Source organism: Lissotriton vulgaris, chromosome 3_1 (genome assembly GCF_964263255.1).
Source record: "Lissotriton vulgaris chromosome 3_1, aLisVul1.2, whole genome shotgun sequence".
NCBI lineage: Eukaryota > Metazoa > Chordata > Amphibia > Caudata > Salamandridae > Lissotriton > Lissotriton vulgaris.
Window position 1 is genome coordinate 516402542 of NC_141689.1, and position 26967 is coordinate 516429508.

Here is a 26967-nt window from a genome sequence, read left to right on the forward strand (position 1 = left end):
CTTCAAGAGGGAGCCGCGACAGCGTCAGCAGGTCTCCGATGGTTCCGTTCCGTAGGTTCGAGGATGAGCCGCGACGACGTCAGCAGGGCTCAAGGGGTCAGAGTCTGTTCTCCTCAAGGTCAGCCGCGATCATATCAGCAGGGCTTTCTTGTCCAAGTTACAACTGCCGACTAGATGGAAGGCAGGCTGTCTTATAGTACCGGAGCTCTTTGATGTCCGGACCCTCAGAGGCAGGGGGCCGGAGGTCCGAGGGCCAGGCGCCTGATTGTCTGGGCGGTTGGGTCTTTGAGGCTTTGGACCATGCGTCCAGGGAATCCCAGACGCCCATCAAGGCCTGGAGCCAGCTCACTAGGAGGCCCAAGGTGCAATCGAAACCAGCCCCCAGGGATAGTTCAGAGATGTGAGGGGAACCAGTTCCTCGGAAGGGGGCGGGAGGCGTGGTGGAAGTCTTGGTTTCGGGTACTTGGTGAGTCGTTCACCCCCCGGGCGGATCTGGGCGGGCCGGACGCGCAGGCTTCGCTGTAGCCAGGAGTGGCCAGGGGCTGCCGAAAGGAAAGAAGGCGGCAGGCCGGCCGGAGTGGCCAAACATGGAGTCTGATGGTCACGTGCACGTGTGCAGGCACGCGGTCTGGGGATCGTCTCAGGTCCGGGGTAGGAGTGTTATGTACAGTTCTGGGTGGAAGGGAATTCGTTCCACCCGTAGTTCTGGAGCTGCGGAGATCAGCAAAGGCCACGCCACGAGGCCGGGTCCAACATGCGTCCCCTCCAGCTGAAAGACGAGGAGAACTACCCATCCTCTTGGGGGTTCTCTTCGCTGAGGCGGAAGAAGCGGGACAGGACGTCGGCGTTGGTGTGGTCGGCCCCAGGCCTGTGTTCCACAGTAAAATCCATCCCTTGGAGGGAGATGGACCAGCGTAGCAGTTTAGGGTTCTCTCCTCTCATCTGCATGAGCTACCGGAGAGGACGGTGGTCGGTCTGGACTCGGAAGTGGGTCCCGAACAGGTAGGGCCTCAGTTTCTTCAAGGCCCAGACTACTGCGAAGGCCTCTCGCTCGATGGTGCTCCATCTCTGCTCCCGGGGTAGTAGCCTCCGGCTGATAAAGGCTACCGGATGATCAATCCCCTGGTCATCCACTTGGGAGAGCACGGCTCCGATGCCATGTTTGGAGGTGTCGGTCTGGACCACGAACTCTCTGGAGTAGTCAGGGGCCTGCAGTACTGGAGCGGTGCACATGGCCTGTTTCAATTCCTCGAATGCCTTCTGGCAGGCGGGGGTCCAACTAACCTTCTTCGGGTTGGCCTTGGCTTTCAACTCTGTGAGGGGGCCTACAATACTCCCGTACCCCTTGATGAATCTACGGTAGTACCCTGTGAGCCCTAGGAAGGCCCGCACCTCGGTCTGGGTCGTGGGGGTCTCCCAGGCAGTGATAGCGTCTATCTTGGGTTGGAGGGGGGCTACGAGGCCGCTTCCGACCTGGTGCCCTAGGTATACCACGAAGCTTTGTCCGATTTGGCACTTACTAGCTTTAATGGTGAGCCCGGCTCGACGCAGGGCGTCCAACACCTCCCAGAGGTGGTGCAGGTGCTCGTGCCAGTGAGCACTGAACACCGCAATGTAGTCGAGATACGCTGCACTGAAACCTTCCAACCCGGCCAGGACCTGGTTGACCAGTCGCTGGAAGGTGGCGGGGGCGTTTTTTATGCCGAAGGGCATGACTCGGAAGTGGAAATGGCCATCCAGAGTGGAGAAAGCAGACCTTTCTTGGGCCCTCTCCGTGAGGCCGATCTGCCAGTAGCCACTAGTGAGATCGAAGGTACTGAGGTACTGAGCCGACCCTAGGCGGTCAATCAGCTCGTCGGCTCGGGGGATGGGGTGTGCGTCGGTTCGGGTGACTGCGTTGAGTCCGCGGTAGTCTACGCAGAACCTCAGCTCAGGAACGGTGCCGGGGGCGGCCGCCATCGGAACCAGGACCACGGGGCTAGCCCATGGGCTGTCGGAGGCTTCCACCACTCCTAGGTCCAACATTTTGTCGACCTCAGCCTTGATGCAGGCTCAGACTCGGTCCGGGACTCGGTAGGCTCTGTGCCGTACCAGAGGGCTGTCTCCGGTGTCCACGTTGTGGACGCACCAGCTGGTGACGCCGGGGGTGAGGGAGAAGAGGTCTAAGAATTGTCCCAGCAAGTGGCGACATTCTTCACGCTGCAAGGGGGTGAGGGAGGAGGAGAGACTCACTCCCTCTACGGAGCCATCTTGATCCTTTGCACACAGGAGATCTGGTAGAGGGTCCGTTTCCTCTTCCTCTCCGTCGTCGGTGGCAAGGAGTAACCCCAACTCAGACCGCACAAAATGGGGTTTGAGTCGGTTCACGTGTAACACTTTCAGGGCGTTCCTGGCTGATTTCGTATCAACGAGGTAGGTGACCTGGCTCTTGCGCTCTATCACCTTAAAGGGTCCAGTCCACTTGTCCTGCAAGGCACAAGGTTCCACTGGGGACATGACCCAAACCTGTTGGCCTGGTTGAAACTCAACCAGAGTGGCATTCTGGTCGTACCAGCGTTTCATCTCCTCTTGGCTGGCCTCCAGGTTGGCCTCGGCCAGTTCGCGAAACTTCCACGTCTGGTTTCGGGAGGCCAGGACGTAGGAGAACACGTCGGGGGGGGTGCACAGGGGGGCTGTCTCCCAGCCTTCCTTGACCAGGCTGAGGGGACCCCGGACGGGGTGCCCATAGAGCAGCTCGAAAGGGCTGAACTCCAAGGATTTCTGGGGTACCTCTCGGTAGGCGAACAGGAGGCAGGGTAGAAGGACGTCCCACTTGCGTCGCAAGGGCTCCTCGAGACCCATGATCATCCCTTTCAGGGTGCGGTTGAACCGCTCAACCAGGCCGTTACCCTGGGGATGGTAGGGGGTGGTGAACCGGTATGACACCCCACACTGTTGCCAGAGGGACTTTATGTACCGGGAGATAAAGTTTGTGCCTCGGTCGCTTACCACTTCCCGGGGGAATCCCACCCGGGAGAAGATCCCCATGAGGGCCCGGCCCACGACAGGGGCCGTCACGGTCCGGAGGGGGATGGCTTCGGGGTATCGGGTGGCGTGATCAACCAGAACCAGAATGAACCGGTGGCCCAGGGAGGTCCGGGGGTCCAGAGGTCCGACGATGTCGATCCCCACCCTCTCAAAGGGGGTACTGACAACGGGAAAGGGCTGGAGGGGAGCCTTCCGCTTGCCTCCGCTTTTGTCGCTAGCCTGACACGAGGGGCAGGACTTACAGTGGTGTTCCACATCGGCCCGCATGTGGGGCCAGTAGAAATGGGTCACTAGTCGTTGGAAGGTCTCGTCTTGGCCCAGATGTCCTGCCAGGGGCACATCGTGGGCCAGGTTGAGGAGGAGTCAGCGGAAATGTAGGGGTACTACCAGCACGCGGGCTGAACCTAGTTCAGCGGTCTTCTGTTCACTGTACAGTAGGCCATTTTCCCAGTAAAGGTAATGGGAGCCGGACTGGTCTCCAGCGGCCTGGGCTGCGGCCTGTCGCCGGAGCCCCTCCAGGGCAGGGCAGGAGGTCTGCTCTTGGCAGAACTCCTCTCGGGACGATCCTCCCTCTTGACGCCACTGGGCCAACTCGGGGAGATCTGCTAGGGTTGGGATTGGTTCGACAGCGGGTCCAAGGGGACCTTCGTCGGAGACGTTTTCTTCGATGGGGGGCTGGTCGAGGACCGTGGGGTGCTCGTCACCCTCGGGGACACCAGGGGCTGAACTGGGGAGCTCGGGCTCTTCGTTCCCGGGGTTGGACATTCTGGCGGTCATGGCTCGGGTGCTCACACAGGCCCAATGGGGCAGTCCTAGCATTGCTAAATGGGTCCTTCTCTCTACCTCTTTCCACGGGGAACTCTCTAAGTCATTCCCCAGGAGGCAGTCTACAGGCATGTCCGTGCGGACCGCTACCCGCAGATCGCCCGAGACCCCCTCCCACTCAAACGGGACCTGTGCTATCCTGCAGGTGCGGACGGAATTATCGGCTGCTATCACCCTACAGGAGGTGTGGGGGATGATCATGGACTCAGGAACTAGCGTGTACCTAACAGACGTGATGCTGGCTCCTGTGTCTCGAAGGGCTCCTATGCTGTGCCCGTTAACCTTCACTGTTTGGCGGTACTTTTCTGTGTTGTCGGGCAGGTAATCTCTTGGGATCATCTCGCTATTCCCCAGGGAGGCTAAGACCATGGCTGCGGGCTCCCACTCCCCCTGTTCTTCTATCTCTTCTTCTTCTAAGGCCACTGGGGATATCTGTCTAGCGGAGGGCCCAGTGGGAGTGGATTTCTGTGTCATGGGACATCGGGGGTCACCGGCATAGTGCCCGGGTTGCTGACACTTCAAGCACGTGGAGCTGGGGCGGAGCCCCGGGGGTCCTGCACTCGGGGTGGCTCTCATCGCGGGAGGAGAGCGCGGGGACTGGTTCCTGGGGGGACTACGCTGAGGCCCTGACTGGGAACCTTGCTGCTTGCCCCGACCTCCCCCACCTCGCTGGCGGGAAGACCCTTGGTCGTTCCGTGGGGGGTCTCCCCCGGGCCCCTTCTTGACTCGGGTGGCCACCCATCGATCGGCTTCCACAGCCAGTTTCCGTGGGTTGGCGAGCTTGCTGTCCAGGAGATGCTGTCCACAAAGCAATTGGCGGACAGGTGCTCGTAGGCCACTAGGTTGACCAGGCCTTCGAAGGTGGTCACATTGCTGCCCTTGATCCACCCATCTAGGGCCCGGGTGTAGTAGTTCACATAGTCTACCCAGGTGGTGCCAGGAATCTTTTTGCACTCCCTAAACTGCTGGCGATACATTTCCGGCGTGAGGCCGTAGCGAAATAGGAGAGCGTCTTTCATGTGTGGGTAGAAGTTCATGTGTGCCGTCGGTAGGTCCAGTAGGGTGTCCCTCCCCTCGCTGAGGAAGCGGCTCCACAGGCCGGCCCCCCAGTCCTTCTCGGGGACCCGGTGAGCGGACATGGCCACCTCGTATGCTTTGAACCACTGCTGGATGCCGTCCCCTTTGTAAAATTCCTTTACAACGTCCTTGGGGATACGCACCTTCGTTTCTTTGGGGACCACCTGCTCCCCAAGTCCCGGTGATCCTGTTGCTTCTTTTCTGGCTTTCAATTCGAGTTCTTTGAGGCTGCGCTCGTGCTCGAGCTGAAGTTTCCGTCCTTCATGCTCCCTCTGGAGCTTCTTCTCCTCCAGCTCTCCCTGGAGCCGCAACTGCTCCACCGCCAACTTCTTTTCTGCGAGTTTGAGTTCGCCCTCCAATTTGAGGCGCGCCAGTTCGAGCTCATGGCTTTGGTCACGTTCCCGATCGGCCATCTCTTCCGATGACCGATCTCTCCCGGTTGCTGGGCTCCAGGTCGGTTGCTGGATTCTCTCACTGGCCGGTGTACCGGGTTCGGTCTGTGGCCTCCCTCCCTCGTCTTCGATCGGGGGAAGAGGTGCTCCAGACTCTACCCAAGCGGTTAGCACTTTCTGGAAATCTTCCTTAGTACTTAGTCCGGTACTCGGGATACTCAGTTCTTTGCAGAACTGCTTCAGCTCTCTATGTGTGTAGTCTTCCAGGAGGTCCTTGTTGAAGGTTGTCTTTACACCAGATTCTGCGGTCGTCATGGTTGCTCTTCTTTTCTTGTGCGTTCGCTGTGTGTGGGTTCAGGTAGTGTGTCAGTGGTACGATCTTCAGACGTAGGTTCGTATCGCGTCGCTGCCACCAATGTTGGAAAGCGGTGACCCCAGGGGTCAAGAGGACTCTCCTAACCACCTGGAACCTCCTCTCCCACAATTACTGCCGAGTCTTACCGAGGGGGAGTCCCCGCCGGGGAGGACTGATCATACACACTGTCGACACACCACACTTATGAACGGACACCACACCGTGATTCTTTATCAGGAAAGACTTTATCAAGATTAAAAGTAGGGAGCAATACACAGCGATCGAGGGATCGCGAAAGTCTCGTAACGAGGGATTGGGGAAGCGGGACAGTCTTAGGAGGCCAGCTGGCACGCCACGCACCCTGCGCACAGTTCTCAATCCTCGAACTGGGGGGTGTGGGGGCTGGCGTTGGGACTTGCTGTCCTACTCACTTCTGATTCAAGATGATTGTGAGGGTAGCGTCGATGGTCCAGCCGGACCAGGGAGTTCGTTAAGCCGCGATGAGGTCAGCAGGGCTTGGTCAGGAGTGCTCCGTCGTACTCGTAGGCAGGTGGAGCCGCGACAACGTCAGCAGGGCTCTGATGGTTCAGGTCTTGCTCTCGAGAGGGAGCCGCGACAGCGTCAGCAGGGCTCCGATGGTTCAGGTCTTGTGCTTCGAGAGGGAGCCGCGACAGCGTCAGCAGGGCTCCGATGGTTCAGGTCTTGTGCTTCAAGAGGGAGCCGCAACAGCGTCAGCAGGTCTCCGATGGTTCCGTTCCGTAGGTTCGAGGATGAGCCGCGACGACGTCAGCAGGGCTCAGGGGGTCAGAGTCTGTTCTCCTCAAGGTCAGCCACGATCAGATCAGCAGGGCTTTCTTGTCCTAGATACAACTGCCGACTAGATGGAAGGCAGGCTGTCTTATAGTACTGGAGCTCTTTGATGTCCGGACCCTCAGAGGCAGGGGGCCGGAGGTCCGAGGGCCAGGCGCCTGATTGTCTGGGCGGTTGGGTCTTTGAGGCTTTGGACCATGCGTCCAGGGAATCCCAGACACCCATCAAGGCCTGGAGCCAGCTCACTAGGAGGCCCAAGGTGCAATCGAAACCAGCCCCAAGGGATAGTTCAGAGGTGTGAGGGGAACCAGTTCCTCGGAAGGGGGCCGGAGACGTGGTGGAAGTCTTGGTTTCGGGTACTTGGTGAGTCGTTCACCCCCCGGGCGGATTTGGGCGCGCCGGACGCGCAGGCTTCGCTGTAGCCAGAAGTGGCCAGGGGCTGCCGAAAGGAAAGAAGGCGGCTGGCTGGCCGGGGTGGCCAAACATGGAGTCTGATGGTCATGGGTGCAGGCACGCGGTCTGGGGATCGTCTCAGGTCCGGGGTAGGAGTGTTATGTACAGTTCTGGGTGGAAGGGAATCCGTTCCACCCGTAGTTCTGGAGCTGCGGAGATCAGCGAGGGCCACGCCACGAGGCCGGGTCCAACAGTGACCCTGTCGATGTTGTGCAGATCGATAAGGAAAAAAGCCTATCTTGTGTTTCCCCACTATAATTATTTTTGTATGTATTTGTATCTTAAGAATTTGCTTAAGACGCTTTACCTAACTTTTCATTGTATCACAACAACCTGTACTATGGTTAACTGTTCTTCAAAGCGCTACATCCCAATGTGATCAAATCCTGATTTGTAGTGCTAGGCCCCTTGGATGATGTATGCAGGGTAGCAGGTGGTAGAATAAACTCTCATATTCTAAATAGTCAGTCTAAGCCATTTGAAGGTTATTATCCATTTAGACAGTTCAATGTGGTTTTACCAAAACATATCTGAGGTATAGTGCTTTTCATTGTAAGACTCTGTCCAGTAAATCAAATCACTCTATGCTCACATACTGTTTTATTGAACCGCATGATGATACCTGGTAAATGTCACATCCCTGAGACTACGACTCCATTCACTACTGGTGTTAAACAGCATTCACTGTCCTTTCATTTTGTGAGCACTCTTTCAGCTCTATGAGTTTTCAGGAGTAAGTCAGAATAGTCATGAAGGGATGCTTTCTGAATTGGGCCCTGTGCAGCCAGGCGCATATGTACATCGGAAAATGTTGCTATGTTGTTTGCATACGCATCCTAGTCAAACCTAAAGGTCTTCCTTCATTTACAGCCCCTTTGTAAAATATGTGGTTTTACCTGTCCACTGGTCTTCTATAGCTTTAATCTGGGCCTCCGTGAACTCCCACACGTGTGCCAACTTCTTCCACTCATGTGGCTTGAAGCGATTGTAAGACAGATTCCAAAGCGCTGAACGGATGAGGCTGGTCTGCACAGAGTGGTCTTGCTTAAATGAGAGGACATCTTCATACACTTCTTGCGCAGTAGTGATACGATCCTAAGGGATAAAGACATTCAAACTGAATTTTAGACATTTCTCCCTCTTCCCAAACACTTAAGTGCAGTCCACATTAGCTACTTTAAGTCAAAGCATGCACTACTATTGCACTTGATATAAATAGAAGCCATATTAGGGCATTATTTGTAACACTTTCGGGCATATTTACAAGCCTCTTGAGCCCCTTTTGCGTCATTTTTAACAAGGGAAAAGTGACGTACAGGCAGCGAAAGGGGCTTGTAAATAAGCCTCTTTATTTCAAGCCAAAATAGGATAAAAACAAAATGGGGCAATTCATAAAGATATTTATGATTCTGTGAAGAAGCACTCCTGGAGCACTTCTTCACGCACTTTTAATGCTTTGTGAATTGGCCTCGAAGCATCTGAAATGTGAATATTCAGGGAAAACACATAAACAAGTAGTGCAAACAGAAAAGGATGTTCCCTCGTTGCACTTTTACCAGCAGGGAGATCAACATTTTAGGGCTAATTCACATATGTATGTATGCGTATGTGTACCAGTGGAACCACAGCCACTCAGTCAACCCCTTTGTGAATTGGCTGCAGTGAGCCAGCGGTCCCACTGACGATGAGCCGCACATACCCACGCCTGTGTGCATTACACACCAATGCCATCGGGCTTGGGGAGGGTTCCTATTTGGGGAGGTGATAGTGTGACGTTCTTATTGTTTAACAATGACATTCACTGCAGGCACACTCACGTTTCTAACTCCCCTGTCTCCAAGTCTGAAAGAACACAGGTCTCAGCAGCTTGAGGCAGTGCTGGACAGGGCCAGTCCATGTCTGCGGAGCAGCCCAAGTCTAATGCTAGGACGAACAGTAAAGGAAGATTTGCATACTAGAAGGGCTTAGAGCCTCTTGAACATGTCTGTGCTTGATTGACTTTCATTAAAGGAACCTCTCTTATGGTGCAGCTAATCCCTCTTTCTTTGCATCCCAACATGGTTTTTAGGCACAGAGAATTACATTACAAATATTGAAGCCAGATTTGCAGATTCCCAACAAGAAGAAGCCTAAATCTCCTCTCTCTTCCTTGTCAGCGTTCAATAAGTAGATGTACCATTCTGTGCCTTTTCTCTCTGCCAAAAAACTGCTCTCTGGATGTTTTGATGCATTTGTCATTATAGCAGCCGAGGGCCATCTTGAATGCTGTTGCATGACTCAACAAAGGACTAAAGAAGTGGCAAACATCACCCCCTCCCTGAGGGACAACACTGCCAGTTCCCCCAAGACTAGATTCATCTTTAAGAACAGCTGCAATGTCTACAAAGAAATAAAGACTAGTGCACCTCTCTGTCCACTGGGCAGGAAAACTCATTATGAAACACAATAAGCAAAGACATCACCAGAAAGGAAATAAAGAACTGCAGAACGGAAAAGACAAGGAGGAAAGTCTTACCAAACTGGGCACCAGGAGTTGAAACAAACTATACCACCCATGAGATTTACTCCATCATTCTTAGATTTTCTAACAGAGATAAAAAATATGCCTCTTCAGGAAGATCCACCTCAGCCACCATTTCCGCCCCGCACTTCTATTTTGTACAACATCAATGTAAGAAATTGGGTATTAGTTGTGCAGGACGAGGCCGCACAAGTAATAGGCCCACAATTTCCCCTTACTGGGAACCAAACACCCCACTGTAATGCTTGACTCTCTCAGGGTAGTGAAACACAGCAGTCCATGCCTACTCAGGAGAGGTGGTGTGGGCCAGCAATCACCATTTGCTTACACACAATAAAAACACTCAAAGGTTGTACAGTCAGTGCTTCTTCTTTAGAAAAAAGGAAACGTACATTTGTTACTCACACACCACTAAATATTATGCATTAATTTAGAAATACATATATAAGGAAGATTGAAAATACCACAGATGACATTGAAAAATCACATTTTACCCCTAAAACCTCAGTGCTCCCCCACCTTATGACAACACATTACAATAAAGCGGGTATTAACTTAGATAAAACAGGCCTATTGGCTTTTTTAAGAGTTCACCATATTACAAGAGCAACACACCACATGTTAAAAACACCATAATTTTGTGTGTAAGTGCAATAATCAACATCAACCATGTGTAAATGCAATGAATATTAATAAAGCAAATCGTGTGCGCTTTTTATATACTTTCAGGTAAGCAACCATAAAAAAGAGCCCCTGAAGGGTGTTACTTTCTGACCACATAAAATATAGCCATAGATCTAGCCCCTAGAAAGCACTTCACCCCATGTTTCTTTCTTATGCACCGTCAGGACGGATCACTGACAGAATATCGACAGTCAAAATATCAACTTGCCAAAATATCGAACTAAAAATATAGAATGCCAGAATATCGACTTCCTATCTACAAACAGTTAAGCACAAAAATATCGATAGGAAAAATATAGACAGTCAAAATATCAAATTTTTTAAATATCTTAAAAGTAATTTAAAACTAATATAATAATGAATATAATTAATTTAAACATACTTAAAATACTTAAATAAACTTAAAATTAATAAATAATTAATGTAACAAACATAAATAAAAAAAATTAAAACATATATATATATACATACATATTATTAACAAAACATATCCAATATTTTTTCCGTAGGATAGCGAGAGGGTTAAATTTACTATTCCCACTCCATAGAGTGCAACAGTAGGGAAAGCGTTGGATAGCGTAGGGGTAAACATTTCTATTCCCACTTCAGAGAGAGCAACAGTAGGGAAAGTGTTGGATAGCGTAGGGGTAAAAATTACTATTCCCGCTCCAGTGAGCGCAACAGTAGGGAAAGCGTTGGATAGCGTAGGGGTAAAAGTTACTATTCCCACTCCAGTGAATGCAACAGTAGGGAAAGCGTTGGATAGCGTAGGGGTAAAAATTACTGTTCCAACTCCAGAAAGCGCAACAGTAGGGCAAGCGTTGGATAGTGAGAGGGTAACAATTACTATTACCACTCCAGAAAGAGCAACAGTAGAAAAAGCGTTGGATAGCGTAGGGGTAAAAATTACTATTCCCACTCCAGAGAGTGCAACAGTAGGGAAAGCATTGGATAGCGTAGGGGTAAAAATAACTATTCCCACTCCACAGAGTGCAACAGTAGGGAAAGCTTTGGCTAGCGTAGGAATAAAAATTACTATTCCTACTCCAGAGAGTGCAACAGTAGGGAAAGCGTTGGATAGCGCAGGGGTAAAAATTACTATTCCAACTCCAGAGAGTGCAACAGTAGAGAAAGCGTTGGATAGCGTAGGGGTAAAAATTACTATTCCCACTTCAGTGAGTGCAACAGTAGGGAAAGCGTTGGATAGCGTAGGGGTAAAAATTACTATTCCTACTCCAGAGAGTGCAACAGTAGGTAAAGCCTTGGCTAGCGTAGGATTAAAAATTACTATTCCCACTCCAGTGAGTGCAATAGTAGGGAAAGCGTTGGATAGCGTAGGGATAAACATTACTATTCCTACTCCAGAGAGTGCAACAGTAGGGAAAGTGTTTGATAGCAGAGGGATAAAAATTACTATTCCCACTCCAGTGAGTGTAACAGTAGGGAAAGCTTTGGATAGTGTAGGGTTAAAAAGTACTATTCCGACTCCAGTGAGTGCAATAGTAGGGAAAGTAAATACTTCATATATAAATTAAGCATGGGCGAATTTTGCGAATCTCGCGTTCGCGAATTTTGCGGATTTGCGAACTCGCAATTCGCAAAATCCGCGAATTCTCGCGAATTTGCGGATTTTTTTTGTTGTGTGTTCGCGCGGGTTTCTGCCAGTTCGCGAGGGTTTTGTACAATTTCGCAAACGCGAACTTACCTGTCGGGTCGCAAGTTTCGCGAACTTGTTGTTTTTACGTGTCCAGCCTGTTTGGGACACTCTTCTTCATCACTGCCACTCTCTGTCACCACTGCCACTCTCTGACTACTCATGCCACCCTCTGGCCCACCCATGCCACCCTCTGTTTCATCACAGCACCCTCTGGTTGTCCAGTCAGTGTACATTATTGTGGCAAAGCAAGCACACCTTCCCTGCCTCAAGTGACCTGAATTAATTTGGGGCTGATTAATGTGTCACAGAATATTTTTTTAGCTGGCACCTGCTTCCTTAGTGCTTCCTGATTAGTGATCTTTTGCACTTGCTAAGTGCTTTCATTGTTGCAAAATTAGTTACAACACCTGCCCTGCCCCAACTGACAATAATAAATTAGGGGCTGATTAATGGATTTGAACTTCCAGCCTGGCTCCTGCTTGTCTCCCTTAGCTGTAATTCAGGACCTTTGTGGCATATGTGTAACTATTCTGAGGTTCAGAGCAGGGTCACATAATAGTTGCAACTGGCAACTGAACTCTGGAGGGGCCCCTCAGGAAGCACTACAGGAAATGGCTACTAATGATGAGCCTGAACTTTTGAACCTGGTAAGTAGTTTCAGTTTTGCTAAGATCGTATTTCTGCAATTTTGCGCTTATTCGCGGGGCGCGAAGTTGTACTGGGAAGCCGCGAACTCACGCGAACAGTGCGAGCAAGCCATAAAATCCGCTGCTCGCGGATTTGCGGATTTTGCGGGAGATTCGCGAATCTCGCGGATTGCGAATTTACCGAAAATCCGCAAAATCCGCGAGCGAAACGGATTTTCCGCCCATGGTGAATATAAATAACATAAATATTAATACCAATTACAAAATAATTAAAATATTTTACAATTTTATAAAATATATTAATTAATTAATTAAAATTACAAATAAAAATTAACTAATAATAGAAATTACCCTCTAATGCTAATTATTTACCAATTACCAATAAATTAATTTACAATATAAAAATAAATAAAAATTAGACACAAAAAATATTTAAAAAATGTAAATACTTACAATTAAATTACTTCCCAAGCTATTCCCCTATAAACACACAACCCGCTACAGAAAATAAATTACTAAAATTAACATATTTATCAATTAATCAATTACAATTAATTACCAATGATATTTTAATTAATTACCAATTAATAATTAATTAACAATTAATTTTAAATAAATGCCAATAAATAACATAACATATTTAATTAATTATAATTAAATTACTTCCCACCCTATTCCCCTATAAACCCACACCCCGCTACAGAAAATAAATTACTAAAATTAACATATTTATCAATTAATCATTTAAAAATAATTACCAATTATATTTTAATTAATTACCAATTAATAATTAATTAACAATTAATTGTAAATAAATACCAATAAATAACATAACATATTTAATTAATTATAATTAAATTACTTTCCACTCTATTCCCCTATAAACCCACAACCCCCTACAGAATTATATTACACAAAAATTAAAAATTAATATTAACTTACCTTAAATTCGATATTTTTGTTGTCTATATTCTGTCTTGTCGATATTATGTCCATTCTATATTTTTGATTCGATATTATGTCCATTCTATTCGATATTAAAATGTTCTAATCGATATTTTGGTAGTCTATATTCTGTCTAGTCGATATTATGTCTATTCTATATTTTTTACTCAATATTATGTCCAGTCAATAATGAAAACTCGATATTTTGACTCTATACCCTTCAGGACACATTTAATGCAGCCACAGGCCCAGCCCCTAGAGGGTGCTCTACTCCCAGCTGTAAAACAAAAGCTCCAGCTTTGGGGATGCTTTGAAAAAGTATGTGATAATCCCAGAGGGTCATGGATTCTTTGACCCCCCCTAAAACTTAGGGTCAGTTCTACAAAGATTTCTTCTGGGGGTTGCTGTAACGCATACAGCCCCCCACAACATTTTTCAGATTCATTGGTGGTGACCATGTCGTCCAAGGGCCACCACAAGGCAAAACAAAATATTCAAATTAACCAGTCCCACATGGCATTATGGGGTGCTCCAGCCTGGATCAGTGATTATTTTATAAGCAACTCTCCCGCTGTGCCGGGGATAGTCACATAACTTTTTCCTTTGTTATACGTCTTCCCTTTTGGGAGTGCCTGGTCCTACCTTGGCACCCCACATGCCTCCGTTTGCTCAGGGAAGCTCAGGGAGCCCACCCCTGGCTGCCTCTACCAAATCTCCACTGGAGCAACATCCTCCTTTGTTGCAGCAGCAGGTCCTCTCCCCTACCCGCTCCTGTTGGCAGGGTGTTGCTACGGTGGTGGCTGCCCACTCCTTCCCCCAGATAACGGCATGAGGAGGGAGGGCAAGACACCTCCATTGGGGGACATGATGGAGCTTCCTCTTCTGCATCCTGGCTCGGAATATCAGGCCCCAAAGACTGCATCTCAGCGTTCTGGGCCATATTGTTGCTGCATTGGCTCCCAGAGAGATGAGGGCCTCTGGGGGTACTTAAAGATGACAGGAGGGGGCCACATTGTACGCTCCCTTCCTGGTGGAATTAAATAAATTAAGCCTGCTCTGAAACCTGAGCCCCAGCCCACCCCGGGGCTCGTTCCTCTGGGGGTCAAAGTTCACCAATCTGAAAATGGCCATAACTCCGGCAGCATTGGGCTGATTCAAACTATCAGGGGCTCGTTTTATTCCTGATGGAGATCTGTATATACCATGTGCAGTTCCAGCATGCTTCCTGGCCTAAATGGGTAAAAGGGGCTGGCCCCTTGACGGGGCTGGTTCAACTGGCTCCCTGCACCAGCTTTCCATCAGGTCTTTGTCTCTAGATGCAGAAGTCCAGATCTTTACCCCAATTAATCCTCAGGAGGTCTAAGGGCGCCAGCCCCACTAGCTCCCTCGAGAAATGCAACTGAGGCAGAGTCTGTGGTCCTTTTGGGCATTTGTTTTTTGTTTCCTTGCAGTTATCCATGCTGTCACAGTCCCAGGATCCAGCAGCGAAAGAACAAAAGGTACCAGCAACAGCCCTTTCTCTCCCTTTTGCAAGAGTTTTTAGAGGTGGGGTGGAAGGTTCTAGAAGCCAGACACCCCTGGCCAATCTGAGGATCTCCACCCATGTCCCAACCCTCCTGCACAGCATGCTGAGACAGTTCAAGATGCTGTCAGCCAAGATTCGCTGCAGACATCTGCACCTGGGGGCTCAGCTCTGCCCCTTGCTGGCATCACTATGGGGGCCTTTCCCACCGAAACTACAAAGAGGAACCCCCTCCGGTGTTGGTTACATTTGCCTGGTCTTCCTCCTTTGTTCAGTGGGCCTGGACTGTACCCAGCCCTGGTACAGGGTGGAAGGTAAGTAACTGAAACAGATTTTTATCCTAACCCCTCCTGCCCATGAGGTGAGGAAAAGCACAGCTATTTACTCCTTTTGAGTGGGGTAACCTTTGTTCCCTCTGTTGGTGAGAAATGTAATTAACCTAGCCAAGCAGGATGACAAACGGCTGGGGTTTGCTTCTGGGCTAAGCCAGAGAAATATGACAATTCTGGATGACCCATAAGTTGTCCAGATACCTTCTTGGAACTTCGAACATGTTCCATCTCATTTTGATATGTCACTGGACTTTGTAGGCCAAAAAGAAATGAAACTGCACTCTATGGCAGTTTTCTCTCTATGTGTAGTATAAAGTATCACTGCAGACAAAACAGTAAACTACACTGACTTTCCATATAAGTGTACACTAACATTGTAAGGCCTATCACAGATCAATGTCTAATTTTGCAGTCTCCTCTGCATCAGGCTACCTGTGTGCATTTACCAGGCTGTGCACAACAGTATTCTCACATGCACAGCCCTCACACATGTGCATACATGCCAGTGTCCGTCTTTTAAGATAAGGCCTCTGCGGCAAAGCCAGGGTAAGGAGCACTTGGCTGGTTACACATGAACACATATGTACATGTGTGAGGGCTGCTCGTGTTGTCACAGTGACCTTATCTTAAACGGCTGAAAACATGCGTAGTCCATTTGTAATGTGATTACCGTGGGTGAGACACTGGTGGTGAGAATCACCCACAGTAAAAAGTTCAAAGCCGGGTGTTGGACTTGGCCCTCCTGGCAGGTTCACCTCTGAACTTTTTGCCTGGTATTATTAAATAATTATAGTGATTTCTGGTCTTTGCGCACTTTGACACTGTGGCGCAGTGTAAAGTGCGTGCGCTCCCTGAGTGCGTGTGTGACTTTGGCCTGCCCTCCCATAGGAATGCATGGGGAATGTGTGTGTCCCTGGTAGTTCCTGATGCTTGGGGAGATGCGAGTTTGGTATGTGCGGACTCGTGTGATTAAATGCTGCGCAATGATGTATGCGGAGTGATTGTGTCTAGTGTGGAAGTGCCACTTCTAGAAGTTGGCATGTTTGTGTAATTTGTGTCTGGCTTGTGATTGGCTGGAGCTGGCTGGTGTGCCAGGCTCCAGGAGTCAGGATGGGTCTACCCCAGTGGTGAATGGGAGGTCTGCATGTGTGATGGCTGGGGAGGAGTGCACCTGGGACCTGAATGGGGCTGGGCTTTCCCTTCACAATGCTGGCTCCACCCCCTGTGGTGTGTCTGATGTCCCTGACCCACCCTGTGAATAGAAAGAGGGGCTGAGCAAAAACAAAGTGCTCAGGAACCAGTTGTATCTGGTTCGCCCCTTGCCTGCACCTTTAGACAAAGGAATTGTGTGTATAAAAAGAGGCTGTGACCTCTTGTAAAATGTTCTTGTTTCTGACTGGAATCTACCAGGGCCGTGCTGCTGCTGGGACCTAGGGGAAGGCTTGCCTCCCTGGGCCCTGCCCAGCCCCTGGATATCCTAGAGGCCTGGTGGACTCTGCTCTTCCTGGATCCTTTTCTGGGGGGGGGGGGGGGGATGGGGGCTGCTGCTGCTGGGCGCCAGGAGGATCGCCACTGGGGAATGCCTCCCTGCCTAGGAGGACCCTGGGAGCTGGCTCTGGGCCCAGCCTTGCCCCCCCCACCTCCTCAAAGACTTTCTGGGGAAATTTTTGGCATATAGCGCCTGGAAGAGCTTTATTTGTCCTCCAGCGCCTGGGAGCGCTCTATTTTTCCACTAGCGCTGGGGAGCGCTGTAATTAGCCCCCAGAGCTCCTTGGGAGCGCTCTCTGTTTGCAGCTGGTGCCCAACCGGCATTTTTCCCGCCTTACTGCCAAGTTAAGCCCCTGGCAGGTGCCCACCCCGCCAGGGACCTTGCCGCTATTTTTATCTACACCGGGAGCCTGCCCCGGATTGCCCCGAGTAAATCACTGCCGCCGCCCGGCATCTCCAGAAAGTCAGGCAGGCCGAGGGCGGGACAAGTTAGACGACCTGAAGCAGTGCAAAACCGGAAGCGGACGGGAGCCCACCCGGAACTCTGGTGAGGGAAGGAGAGAGAAGAAGCCCGCAGCCGGCGCCTTCCACGGGGCTCCCAGGAGTGAGGGAGAGCCCCGTGGTGACCGGCATAAAGGAGCCTGCCGCCTGATTACCCGGAGGAAGGGGCGCGAGGCACATGGCCGTGCCTGCCCCCGCCTCCACACAGAGGAACGCTGCAGAGACAGCGCCCCAAAGCGGAAGCCGGAGCTGAGCCAGAGGAATCCCTGCGAGCCGGTGAGTGGGGCCCGGTGTTGTTTATGGTAGAGGGGGCATCGGGGCACATTGTCGATGCCCGTCCCCCCCCCCAGTCTGGGTTCACAAGAAAGGAGGCAGTGTATTTGTATTTGTTTATAGAGCGGCCCCGGTTGACAGCGGGCCGCTCCCATGGACTTTGGGGGCATTTATTGTTTTCAGAGCCCACGAGGCTCTACCAACGTTAGGGCCGGCATCCTTCTAGAGCCCACGAGGCTCCCCAGGGGCACTACTTCCTTCGAGCCCACGAGGCTCCGACGCCAGGGGCAAATTGCTTCTTGAGCCCACGAGGGGCTCAGGGGGCACTTCGGTCGAGCCCAGAGAGGCTCACAGGCATTTGGTGTATCTCGAGCCCCCCAGAGGGGGAGGCTCCACCGTTCTTGGGCCCCGCCAGTTGTCGAGAGCCCACAGGGGCTCTGGGGGCATTGAGGCATTTGTCTTGAGCCTGAAAGGCTCCACAGTCACAGGGGCATATTTGTTTACCGGGTCCCTGCTACAGCTGCCCAGTACTTAGTGGGCAGCTGCTCCGTTTAGGCCCTCCTGACATTGGGACACAGGGCGTCCTAGCCCCTGAGAGGTCAGTTGGCCTGGGGACTGCCACAGGTTGTGGCTTACGTAATTTCTGCGAATTATTCTGTGCTGCACCTCTGAATGTGTTTTTGATGTGTCATGTGCCTTGTTCTTACACCGCTGAATGTATGTTTATGCATCATGGGTTTTCCTTCGCTGCACCTCTGAATTTGTTTTGATGCGTCATGTGCCTCGTTCTTACACCGCTGAATGTATGTTTATGCATCATGTGTTTTCATTCCCTACACCTCTCAATGTTGTGAAGCATCATGTGTAATATGTTTATGCTTATACCACTAGATGTATGGTGATACTTAGGTGGTTGTTCTTCCTAGTACAGGTGTTGCTAGCGAAGTCCAGGTTCCATTCTGCCCGTGCCTGTTGGCACATTGTAAAGTGTGTGTTTCTATCTAATGTGTTTTGCAATACAATGGCTATTTTTACATATACCTTGTGTGGAGTTCCTTTGTGGGGGGCCGGGGATGTTGTTGCTGGTGGGTGTGTGCGCAAATGCTTTACACATCGCCTCTGAGATAAGCCTGACTGCTCGTGCCAAACTACCAAGAGGGTGAGCAGGGGTTATCTTGGCAAGTGACTTCCTTGCCCTGACTTAGAATGGTGGTTTCTGACTGACTTTGGCGCAAGCCTTAGCCAACCAGAAATCCCATTTCTAACACCGGGTAATCCAAAAAGCAAGAAATCTGGGTGTATTAAATGAGCGGAACTCATTTTGCAACAGCCACATGCTCACTCATCAGCAGTGGCATTCATTAGCACAATGGGCACTAACGCAAGAATTGAAAATGGGCCATCGGTACAATGGGTTTGTAATAAAAGGGAGCCATAATTGGGGTGGACCCAGGTGTTGCAAACCTGCTGCACTAACAGCATTTAAAGGTCTCCACTTTCCTTATCCTATCTGCCTTGCCCTCTAGTCTTCTTTCCATCCCTCCTTCAACTCTGTCCTCCTTTCACCCTCTCCCCTTTATATTGCTTCCTCTGCCTCTTCCCCTCGTCCCCTCTTGCCTCTCACTCGTCATTATCTTGTTCCTCGCTTTCTCTTACTTTTTCTCCCCTTACTTCCCTTTAATCCTCCCTTCTCTTTCTTTTCACCTTTCCTCTCTTCCCCAGTTCTCCATTATGCACCTTCTGTCCTCCAACCTCCTATTCATCAACATGTTCTCTCTAGCTCCTTCCTCCCTTTCTCTTACATATCAATCTTGTTTTCGCTGCTCTCTCTAGCTTTCATTTCCACCCTACTGTTCTTCCCCTGACATTTTTATTTGTGGTCCCTTTCTCATTTACTTGTTTTAGTTTCCTTCTCTCTGGTCACTTGCCCTCACCTTTTGGTCTTTTACCCTTCCCTTTTGTTTTATTCATTTACTCTTCATTGCTCTCTTATCCTCTGTCCTCTTTTCCCTAAACCCTGCATCCTGATCCCAAACCACTAAGAGTAAAAAGTGCAAGGGCCCTGTCAGACCCTGTTTCACTCATTCAAAGCCAATTACTTGTAATCTAACGGCAGCTGGTCCGGACAGGCTATACCCCCTCTCTCCTTTGGGCCCGGGTACCACTGCACCGGCTGCACCAATGATAGCTATTTCCTTGCTTGCCAGGTGGGCACTTGGTAATCATCAATACCAATTGCTCCAATTTGGGCATAAGCCAATGAGCATGTTCACAACCCAAGATGATGGAACTGAAATATAAATAAATGTGGCACAGGGCCAGTGGCCTCCTTTCACTGGCCTGCCACAAGATTAGTCTTTTTTCATCTAAATAATCAACATGTACAGGGCTATATGTAAAATCTGTAAAGATTCAGGAAATGTGGGGGCCCTTTGGCATGTTGTGAAAGAGCCTTAAAGCATGATAATAAAAGTGTAAGAACAACAAGTAGGACACCCTAAGAAATTTGTGCCTATGTGCTCAGGGCCTACTGTTCCCGCAAATAACAAACAGCATCTGGGTGGGCGGGACTCGAGCAGCACTCAAGCAGCTGTCAATCATCAATACTTTGGAGGCAAACGAGCACCAAACATAATCAATATGTGTAGTTTTGGTTAGGCAAGCCCCCATTGTTTGTCAATGGAAATTACAACTACTGTAGGGTGTAGAGAATACAGGTTTGGCCTCAAACTGTTTTACAAGAGCAGCTGAAGCTCATTTGTGGCTTCAACTGAAAAGTGTGCTCCTTCCTGAAGCCTGCCTTGTGTATCCATGCACCAATCCCATGCAATACACTTGTTCGTTTTGTTACCAGGAATTAAAAACTAAATATTACCAGATTAGGAACACACTTCTTCTAAAACATATAGGGACCCACTCACAAAGAAATTTATAAGTACAGGAAATAGTACAACAGGCATTCTCTTTTACCTACTCTTCCATGTCTTTGTGAACCAGCCACAAAACTACCAAAGAAATTTTGATGTATATCTACGTGTGTGTGTGTGTGTGTGTGTGTGTGTGTGTGCGTGCGTGCGTGCAAATATGACCATTTAGATTATTCTCTGTCACTAAAGGTAGAAGAATGCTGATATTGACTGGTGCATGCTCCAGGAGAAAATGGTGTACGTGGCACGGGGATGCCCACGGAAATGGATAGAAGTGTAGTCCAATTGGAACGAATATAGAGGTACCATCTGTGATCCCTTAAGTAGTCCCGATTGACGAACCGCTTGCACTGTAAATGCAATGTGATGCACTGCTCCGACTACTTTTGTACTACATATGCTATGTAAGTTAGGTGAATTCCTGCGCTGCACATGTGCATTTTCTATGCCTTGAATGTGATGACCACCATCTATTTTTGTTGTTAATAAAAATAATTTTTTAAAAAAGGTAAAAGAATGATCTGGATGACGTATTGTTAACTTATTGTACATTGAATTTTTAAATGCTCTACTGAAGTGGTTGACAGCGCCACCACGTGGAGGACTGTGAGAAATAAGTCACACTGCCAAGCAGCTGGAAACACCGGCACAAATGAAGCACAGCTCCCGCTCCCTATCAATGAAAGGGAATAGAGGACACAGTTCATTCTACGTGCACAGATCATATATCAATATTAACTGCTTATTCCCACTGTATTAATTTATTCAAATTCACAAAGGTATGTCAGAGTATGTAAACGAGTACTATAGGAGTATGCCAAAATGACTTTATGAATTGCCCCCTTAAAAAATAGTGACTATAAAACAGCTGATGTTCTCGTCCCGCTGCAGACAGTGTAGCTGCTTGGAAAGAAGAAACATTGGGTTATTCTCTGAGGGGTTGCTGAATGTTGGGAGTTTCAAGTAGATGGCGACAACAGCTGTGGCCATTCTAACTCCCCAATTATCCCTTTGGGTCCTCGAAGAAATGATGGGAGATAGGAGCTATAGCATCTTCTGTGGAACCCTCTTCCAGACCACCTGCGACATGAAACCGAGCTTAGGTTCTTCAGGAAAAATCCCCAAACATGGATATTTAGACAAGGACATCACTGCTGATACAGGTGAGTTTCCTAGAGTTAGCCCCAGCATATCTTAGCGCCCCGAAACCGTTGATTATTCAGTGTCGTTTCTTACCTTTCGCCAGGAGTAGTACCGCTGGGCCTTGATAATCATGTCGACGATGAGGGTGTGGTTGCTCCTGGAGGCCACGGTGAGGGCGCTTTTACCTTGCTGGAGAGAGACACAAAGAGCGAGTCACTGAGGCAGACGGAAAGAACAGCTCACGAAGGCCTGACAGGTCAGAATGTCAGCCGCTAGCAACTGGATAAATATTAACAAAAGCCTTCCTTGTTATTACATCAGAATGTCACCAGAATGTAAGGTATGTGATGCAACAGAGCAGTTTCCAGTGAAATTAAATGGGCTCAAAACGTAATTTACAAGACATATATCACTTTATTTATTTATGGAAAATCATATAGTGCTACAACCACTCCAAATGAGTCTCTTGGCGCTGTAGGGGATTAACATCCCGACAGAGGGATTCGTTGTTAAATAAGGAGGCTTCTGAGCCCAGAGCTGGTGGGCGAGAGCTGCAAGTCATTGAAGCTTGCGATGGAAGGCATGTCTCCCAATGCTGGGATCTGGCAGTGGGGACACGGGGAGGGATGCATCTTAGCTAGTGAGGGGGAGTGTATTAGAGGAAACTGGCTCTTAGGAAAGGAGAAGCGTTCTCAGGGTAGAGCTTACGTGTAAGGACATCTTAATACCAGTGTTTTATGCGGGAATGAAGAAACAGCGAGGCGCATGTTGCTGCCTGGCCCAGAGCTGCATATATTGTGTTTCATTTTCCGTCGGTGCACTGTCCAGAATGTTTACAGTGCCTTTCAATAATGATATCACTTTTGGTAGCGTATGGAAAGGAATGCTTTTAATGTACATCTTCATAAAGTTATTTAAGAGTGTCTGCATAGACAAGGTGTGCTGCTTGTTAACACTCGTGTGTATCTGAGAACTAGCAGCATAAAGTAAATACATGCGTGTGCAGCATAAACGAGCGCACTGTTAACATCCGCCCTTCATTGCTATTTAAATTGGGAAACAGGAGCTGGCTGCCATTTTGCCGTATATTATGTATAACCAGTCACCCAGGGCCATTTCTAGGTGTTTTGCCGCCCTAGGCAAAAATTGAAAAATGCCGCCCCCTCTGTTTTACTACCATCACTCTCTCCCCGTTGTTGTGTCGGGTGATGAGGACAGGATGGCCCTAGGGAGATCTCTCTGGGACCTGCACTCAGGGGCATCTAACCCTAACTAGGCCTGACACGTGGCCCTAGAATAAACTCAGCCGGACACTGGGAATAAGTTTGCTTGCTCGGTCTGTGCGTCTCTCTCTGAACGCCCGCGCACGTGCTAGACCTCTTTTTATTATAGGGAAGTCACATGACCAACACGTCCAGCCATCGGGGCATCGGGGGCGGACCTTCAGGAACATAACATTCCTTCTAAAATAAGGAAAAACCAAAAATACTGCAACCATTGAACACACTTCAACCATAACTTTTCTTACTCAAAAAACATTAGGACCGATGCCTTCAGCGTCCTTTAAATGCTAGTGCATTCAGTTCAAACATCACGTGTATATATGTAAATGGGAACAGTCTTACGTAAAGTAATCTCTCAGCCAGCCGGAGGGGGTGGGATTGTCACGTAGCTGCCGTTGGGACCCCCGATGAGTCATCAGTTCCGTTCCAACCTCCACCTCGTGTCTTGGCGCCTCTCTGTCTGCCCCCTCCGGATCTGGGGCCTCATCCAGGGCCTCCGCGTCACCTCCCACTTCTTCGCTAGAAACCTGATGCTCGCTACTTTGCCTGACCTCGTGCCGAGGTGTTGATTCCACAGTCGGCAACGTGGTTGCAGTTTCGGTTTGTTCGCCGCCTTGCTGGCGCCTTGGCTCGATGCTTGAAGGATGATACAGTTTGAAATAAGACACATTGCGAGTCACCCTGTCTCGTCCTCGAGTGGCCGTGATGCGGGTGCCTTTCACCCCAATGACTCCCCATGGTCGTTTTTCGTAGTTGAGTTTAAACTTGCCACCAGTTGCACGATTTCTGATAAGCACCACATCGCCTCTTTTGAAGTGCGGGGCCACAGCCCGGCGTTTCTTGCTGATCTTGTCACATGCAGAATTTCTTTTCTTCTCCACCGCGTGTTCATCTATCATTGCAGGTGCCCACTGGGGGTGATGGGGAATGGAGTCAGTTATTACCCTTCCTAGGAGGAGATGTGCGGGGGCCACCCCAGTTGTGGAGTGTGGGGTCTGGTGATAACTTCGGAGGAACGTGAAAATGGCCATTTCCACTGACTGCCCCTTGTCATGAGCAATGCGGATGACCTTGTTCAAAGTCCTCATGAATCTCTCGGCCTCCCCATTGGCTTGAGGCCACCTAGGTGTGATGCGCCTATGACGTGTTCCCAGAGACAAGAGATATTCAGCAAAGTCTTGACCCTGGAATGGCGGTCCATTGTCTGTTCTGAGTTCTCTCATGGCTCCATGAGTGGCAATGATTTTTTCTATTTTGGGGGTGACACAGTCTGCACTGGTGCTGGTGACAATTTCGACTTCAGGATATTTTGAGTGGTCGTCTATCATTACCAGCGTGTGTCTTCCATCCGGAAGGCTACCAAAGTCCATACTGACTCTCTCCCAGGGCCCTCGTGGCCTGGGTTCCACAATGATGGGGGCCTCACGGGGGCAGTCGCCCGTGACTTGACAGGCCGCGCACGTTCGCACCACGCTCTCCACCATATCATCCATGAGCGGGAACCATACCTTCGTCCGCAGCCGGGCCTTCGTCTTGACCATCCCCTGGTGTCCTACGTGTGCCAGTTGAATCACTCGTCCTGTCAAAGCCGTCGGGATTACCAGGCGATGCCCTCGCAGGAGGCACCCCGCCGCGTCTTCATTTAGTTCAGCCCTCACGTGGTACAGACTGTCCATGATTTTCTGAGCCTCTGGTGTGAGTACTTTCCAGCTTTCCTTGGCTTTCTGCCAGTTGGCCGTTCGGAGCAGATCCTTGGCCCGCTGTATGCAGGCATCCTGAGCCGTGGTGCTCACGACCTCTTCCAGGGATATGGGGCGCGGGCATGATCTGGCCACGACCCACTGTACATAGGCCTCCGTCTCTTCTGCCTCGTCCATCTCCTCAGGGGTTGCAGGCCTAGGGTGTCGTGATAGGTAATCCGCCGGATTTCTTGCCCCTGGCTGGTACTCGATGGCGCAATTATATTCCTGCAGTTGCAAGATCCACTTTTCAATTCTGGGGGGAGGCTTGGAGGAGGTGCCTGAAAACAGAGCCAACAGCGGTTTGTGGTCCGTCACTACTGTGAAAGGCTTGCCATATACGTACAAGTGGAAGTGCCGACATCCCCAATGTATTGCAATGGCCTCTTTCTCGATTTGGGAATATCTTTGTTCTGTGTCCGTGAGGGACCGGCTGGCAAAAGCAACAGGGGCCCAGTCTACCTCATCTCGGGCTCTCTGCATCAGAACGGCCCCCAGTCCCGCCGGTCCGGCATCTACTGCAATGAGAGTGGAGTGTCGTGGGTCAAAAAATGCCAATGTGGTGTTGCTGGAAAGTGCGCTCTTAATGTCTTGAAATGCCCTTTCCTGCTCAGGTCCCCAGTTCCATGGGGTGGAGTCTTTGGTTAGTTCACGCAGAGGGAGGGTCAGGTTGGCTAAGTCCCTTATGAAGCGGCCACAGTAATTTACCATCCCGAGGAAGCTTCGGACCTCCGTGACTGTGGTGGGCGGTGGTGCATCCTTGATGTCTTTGACCTTGTCGGGATCAGGGTTGACGCCGTCGGCTGAGAACACATATCCGAAGAATCCTAGTTTGGTCTGAAGGAATTCGCACTTATCTCAGTGCAGAGTGAGTCCAGCACTACGGAGCCTGCGGAACACCTGCGCCAAGCGTTGGTTGTGTTCAGGGATTGTTCTTGCGTGCACCATGATGTCATCACTGACGTTGATCACCCCCGGTATGCCAGCAATTAGTTCCTGGATAACATTCTGGAAAACCTCGGCGGCACTGGATATCCCAAAACTCAACCTGGTGTACCTGCGCAGTCCGATGTGGGTGGAGAACGTCGTGATGTTCCGGGACTCTCTGTCCAGTACAAGTTGATGGTACCCCGCCCGGAGATCCAACTTGGAGAACCACCTGGCCCCGGCCATCTCTCCGATCAGGTCATCGATCGTGGGGGTGATGTGTCGTTCCCTTTTGATGGCAGCATTGGGTAGGCGCATGTCCACGCAAATCCGGACCGCTCCCGGCTGCTTTGGCTTCCTCATGACCACGATGGGCGATACCCAGGGGGTAGGGCCGGACACCTTCTCAATTATCCCCGCTGCTTCCAGCTTCTGCAATTCTTCCTCAACCAGTGGTCTCAAATGGAATGCAACACGACGGTGTCGCAGGGCCACCGGTTGAACAGTGGGGTCCACATGCAGATGTATTTCCCGACCCTTGAAACAGCCAATCCCTTCAAATAGGTCAGAGAAGTCTGCAATCAGTTGCTGCACCGATTCCTCATGCACACCAAACGCAAATGAGACCACCCCCAGATCTTCTGCCGTCCGGCAACTCAGGAGCATGCCTTGACCTTCTTCCGACACAAAGATGTTGGCTCGCGTGATTTTGTCCCCGTGTCGGACCGCTGCTTTAAATTTTCCCCGGATGCGGAGGGGAACGTCCTGACCGTAGGCAAAAACGGTGATCGGAGTGGAGCAGAGGCTGGGAGGAGTAGCCATGTCTCCGTAGAGGGATGCACTCATGAGGTTTATCGAGGCGCCCGTGTCCACTGTCGCCATAATGTCCCGATCAGCCACTTGTATGGCGCACTGTGGTAGTGTCCTGGTGCGTCTGGTGGCAGTGCCGATCATGTGCACCTTGTGTACGGATCGCTCCTCCTCGTCATCGTCCATATCACTGTTGCTGGGTTCTCCTTCCGCGCCCTCGGGCTCAGCCACCGTGTGTATTGTCTGGCGAGGCTTGCCGAACTTTTTGGACCGGCACACTTTTTCAAAATGATTCATTTTCCCGCAACCGGAGCATCTCTTGCCCCGTGCTGGGCATTCTGGCGCCGGATGTCTTGGGCCTCCACAGTAACCACATGACTGCGCTGAAGCTCCGCCCTGCGGAGTTGTTGTTCGTTTTGCCCATTTGGGCTGCGGGCGGACTTGTAGTTTATTAACCGGCTCCAGTTTCATGTTGGCTTGTAGCGCTGCTTCCATGTGGGCTGCCCTGGCCTTGGACAGCTCCTTTGTGCGGCCCAGCGTGAGAATGTCTGGGAGAGGCTTCCCCGACTCCTCCAGTATTCTCTCGCGTAGTTTAGCAGAGGCGCATCCCTGGATTATCTGGCCTCTGA

General features: G+C 50.2%; 1 protein-coding gene across 1 annotated transcript in view; it reads right to left on the bottom strand.

The window, feature by feature from the left end:
• The window catches only part of ANKDD1B (ankyrin repeat and death domain containing 1B), a 602007-nt gene that overhangs the window by 93448 nt on the left and 481592 nt on the right, over positions 1-26967 (bottom strand). The window contains exons 13-14 of the mRNA XM_086960762.1: positions 21673-21768; positions 7836-8034 (exon numbers count right to left, since the gene is read on the bottom strand). Coding sequence (XP_086816888.1) covers positions 7836-8034; positions 21673-21768 — 295 coding nt within the window. The remainder of the gene's footprint in view (positions 1-7835; positions 8035-21672; positions 21769-26967) is intronic.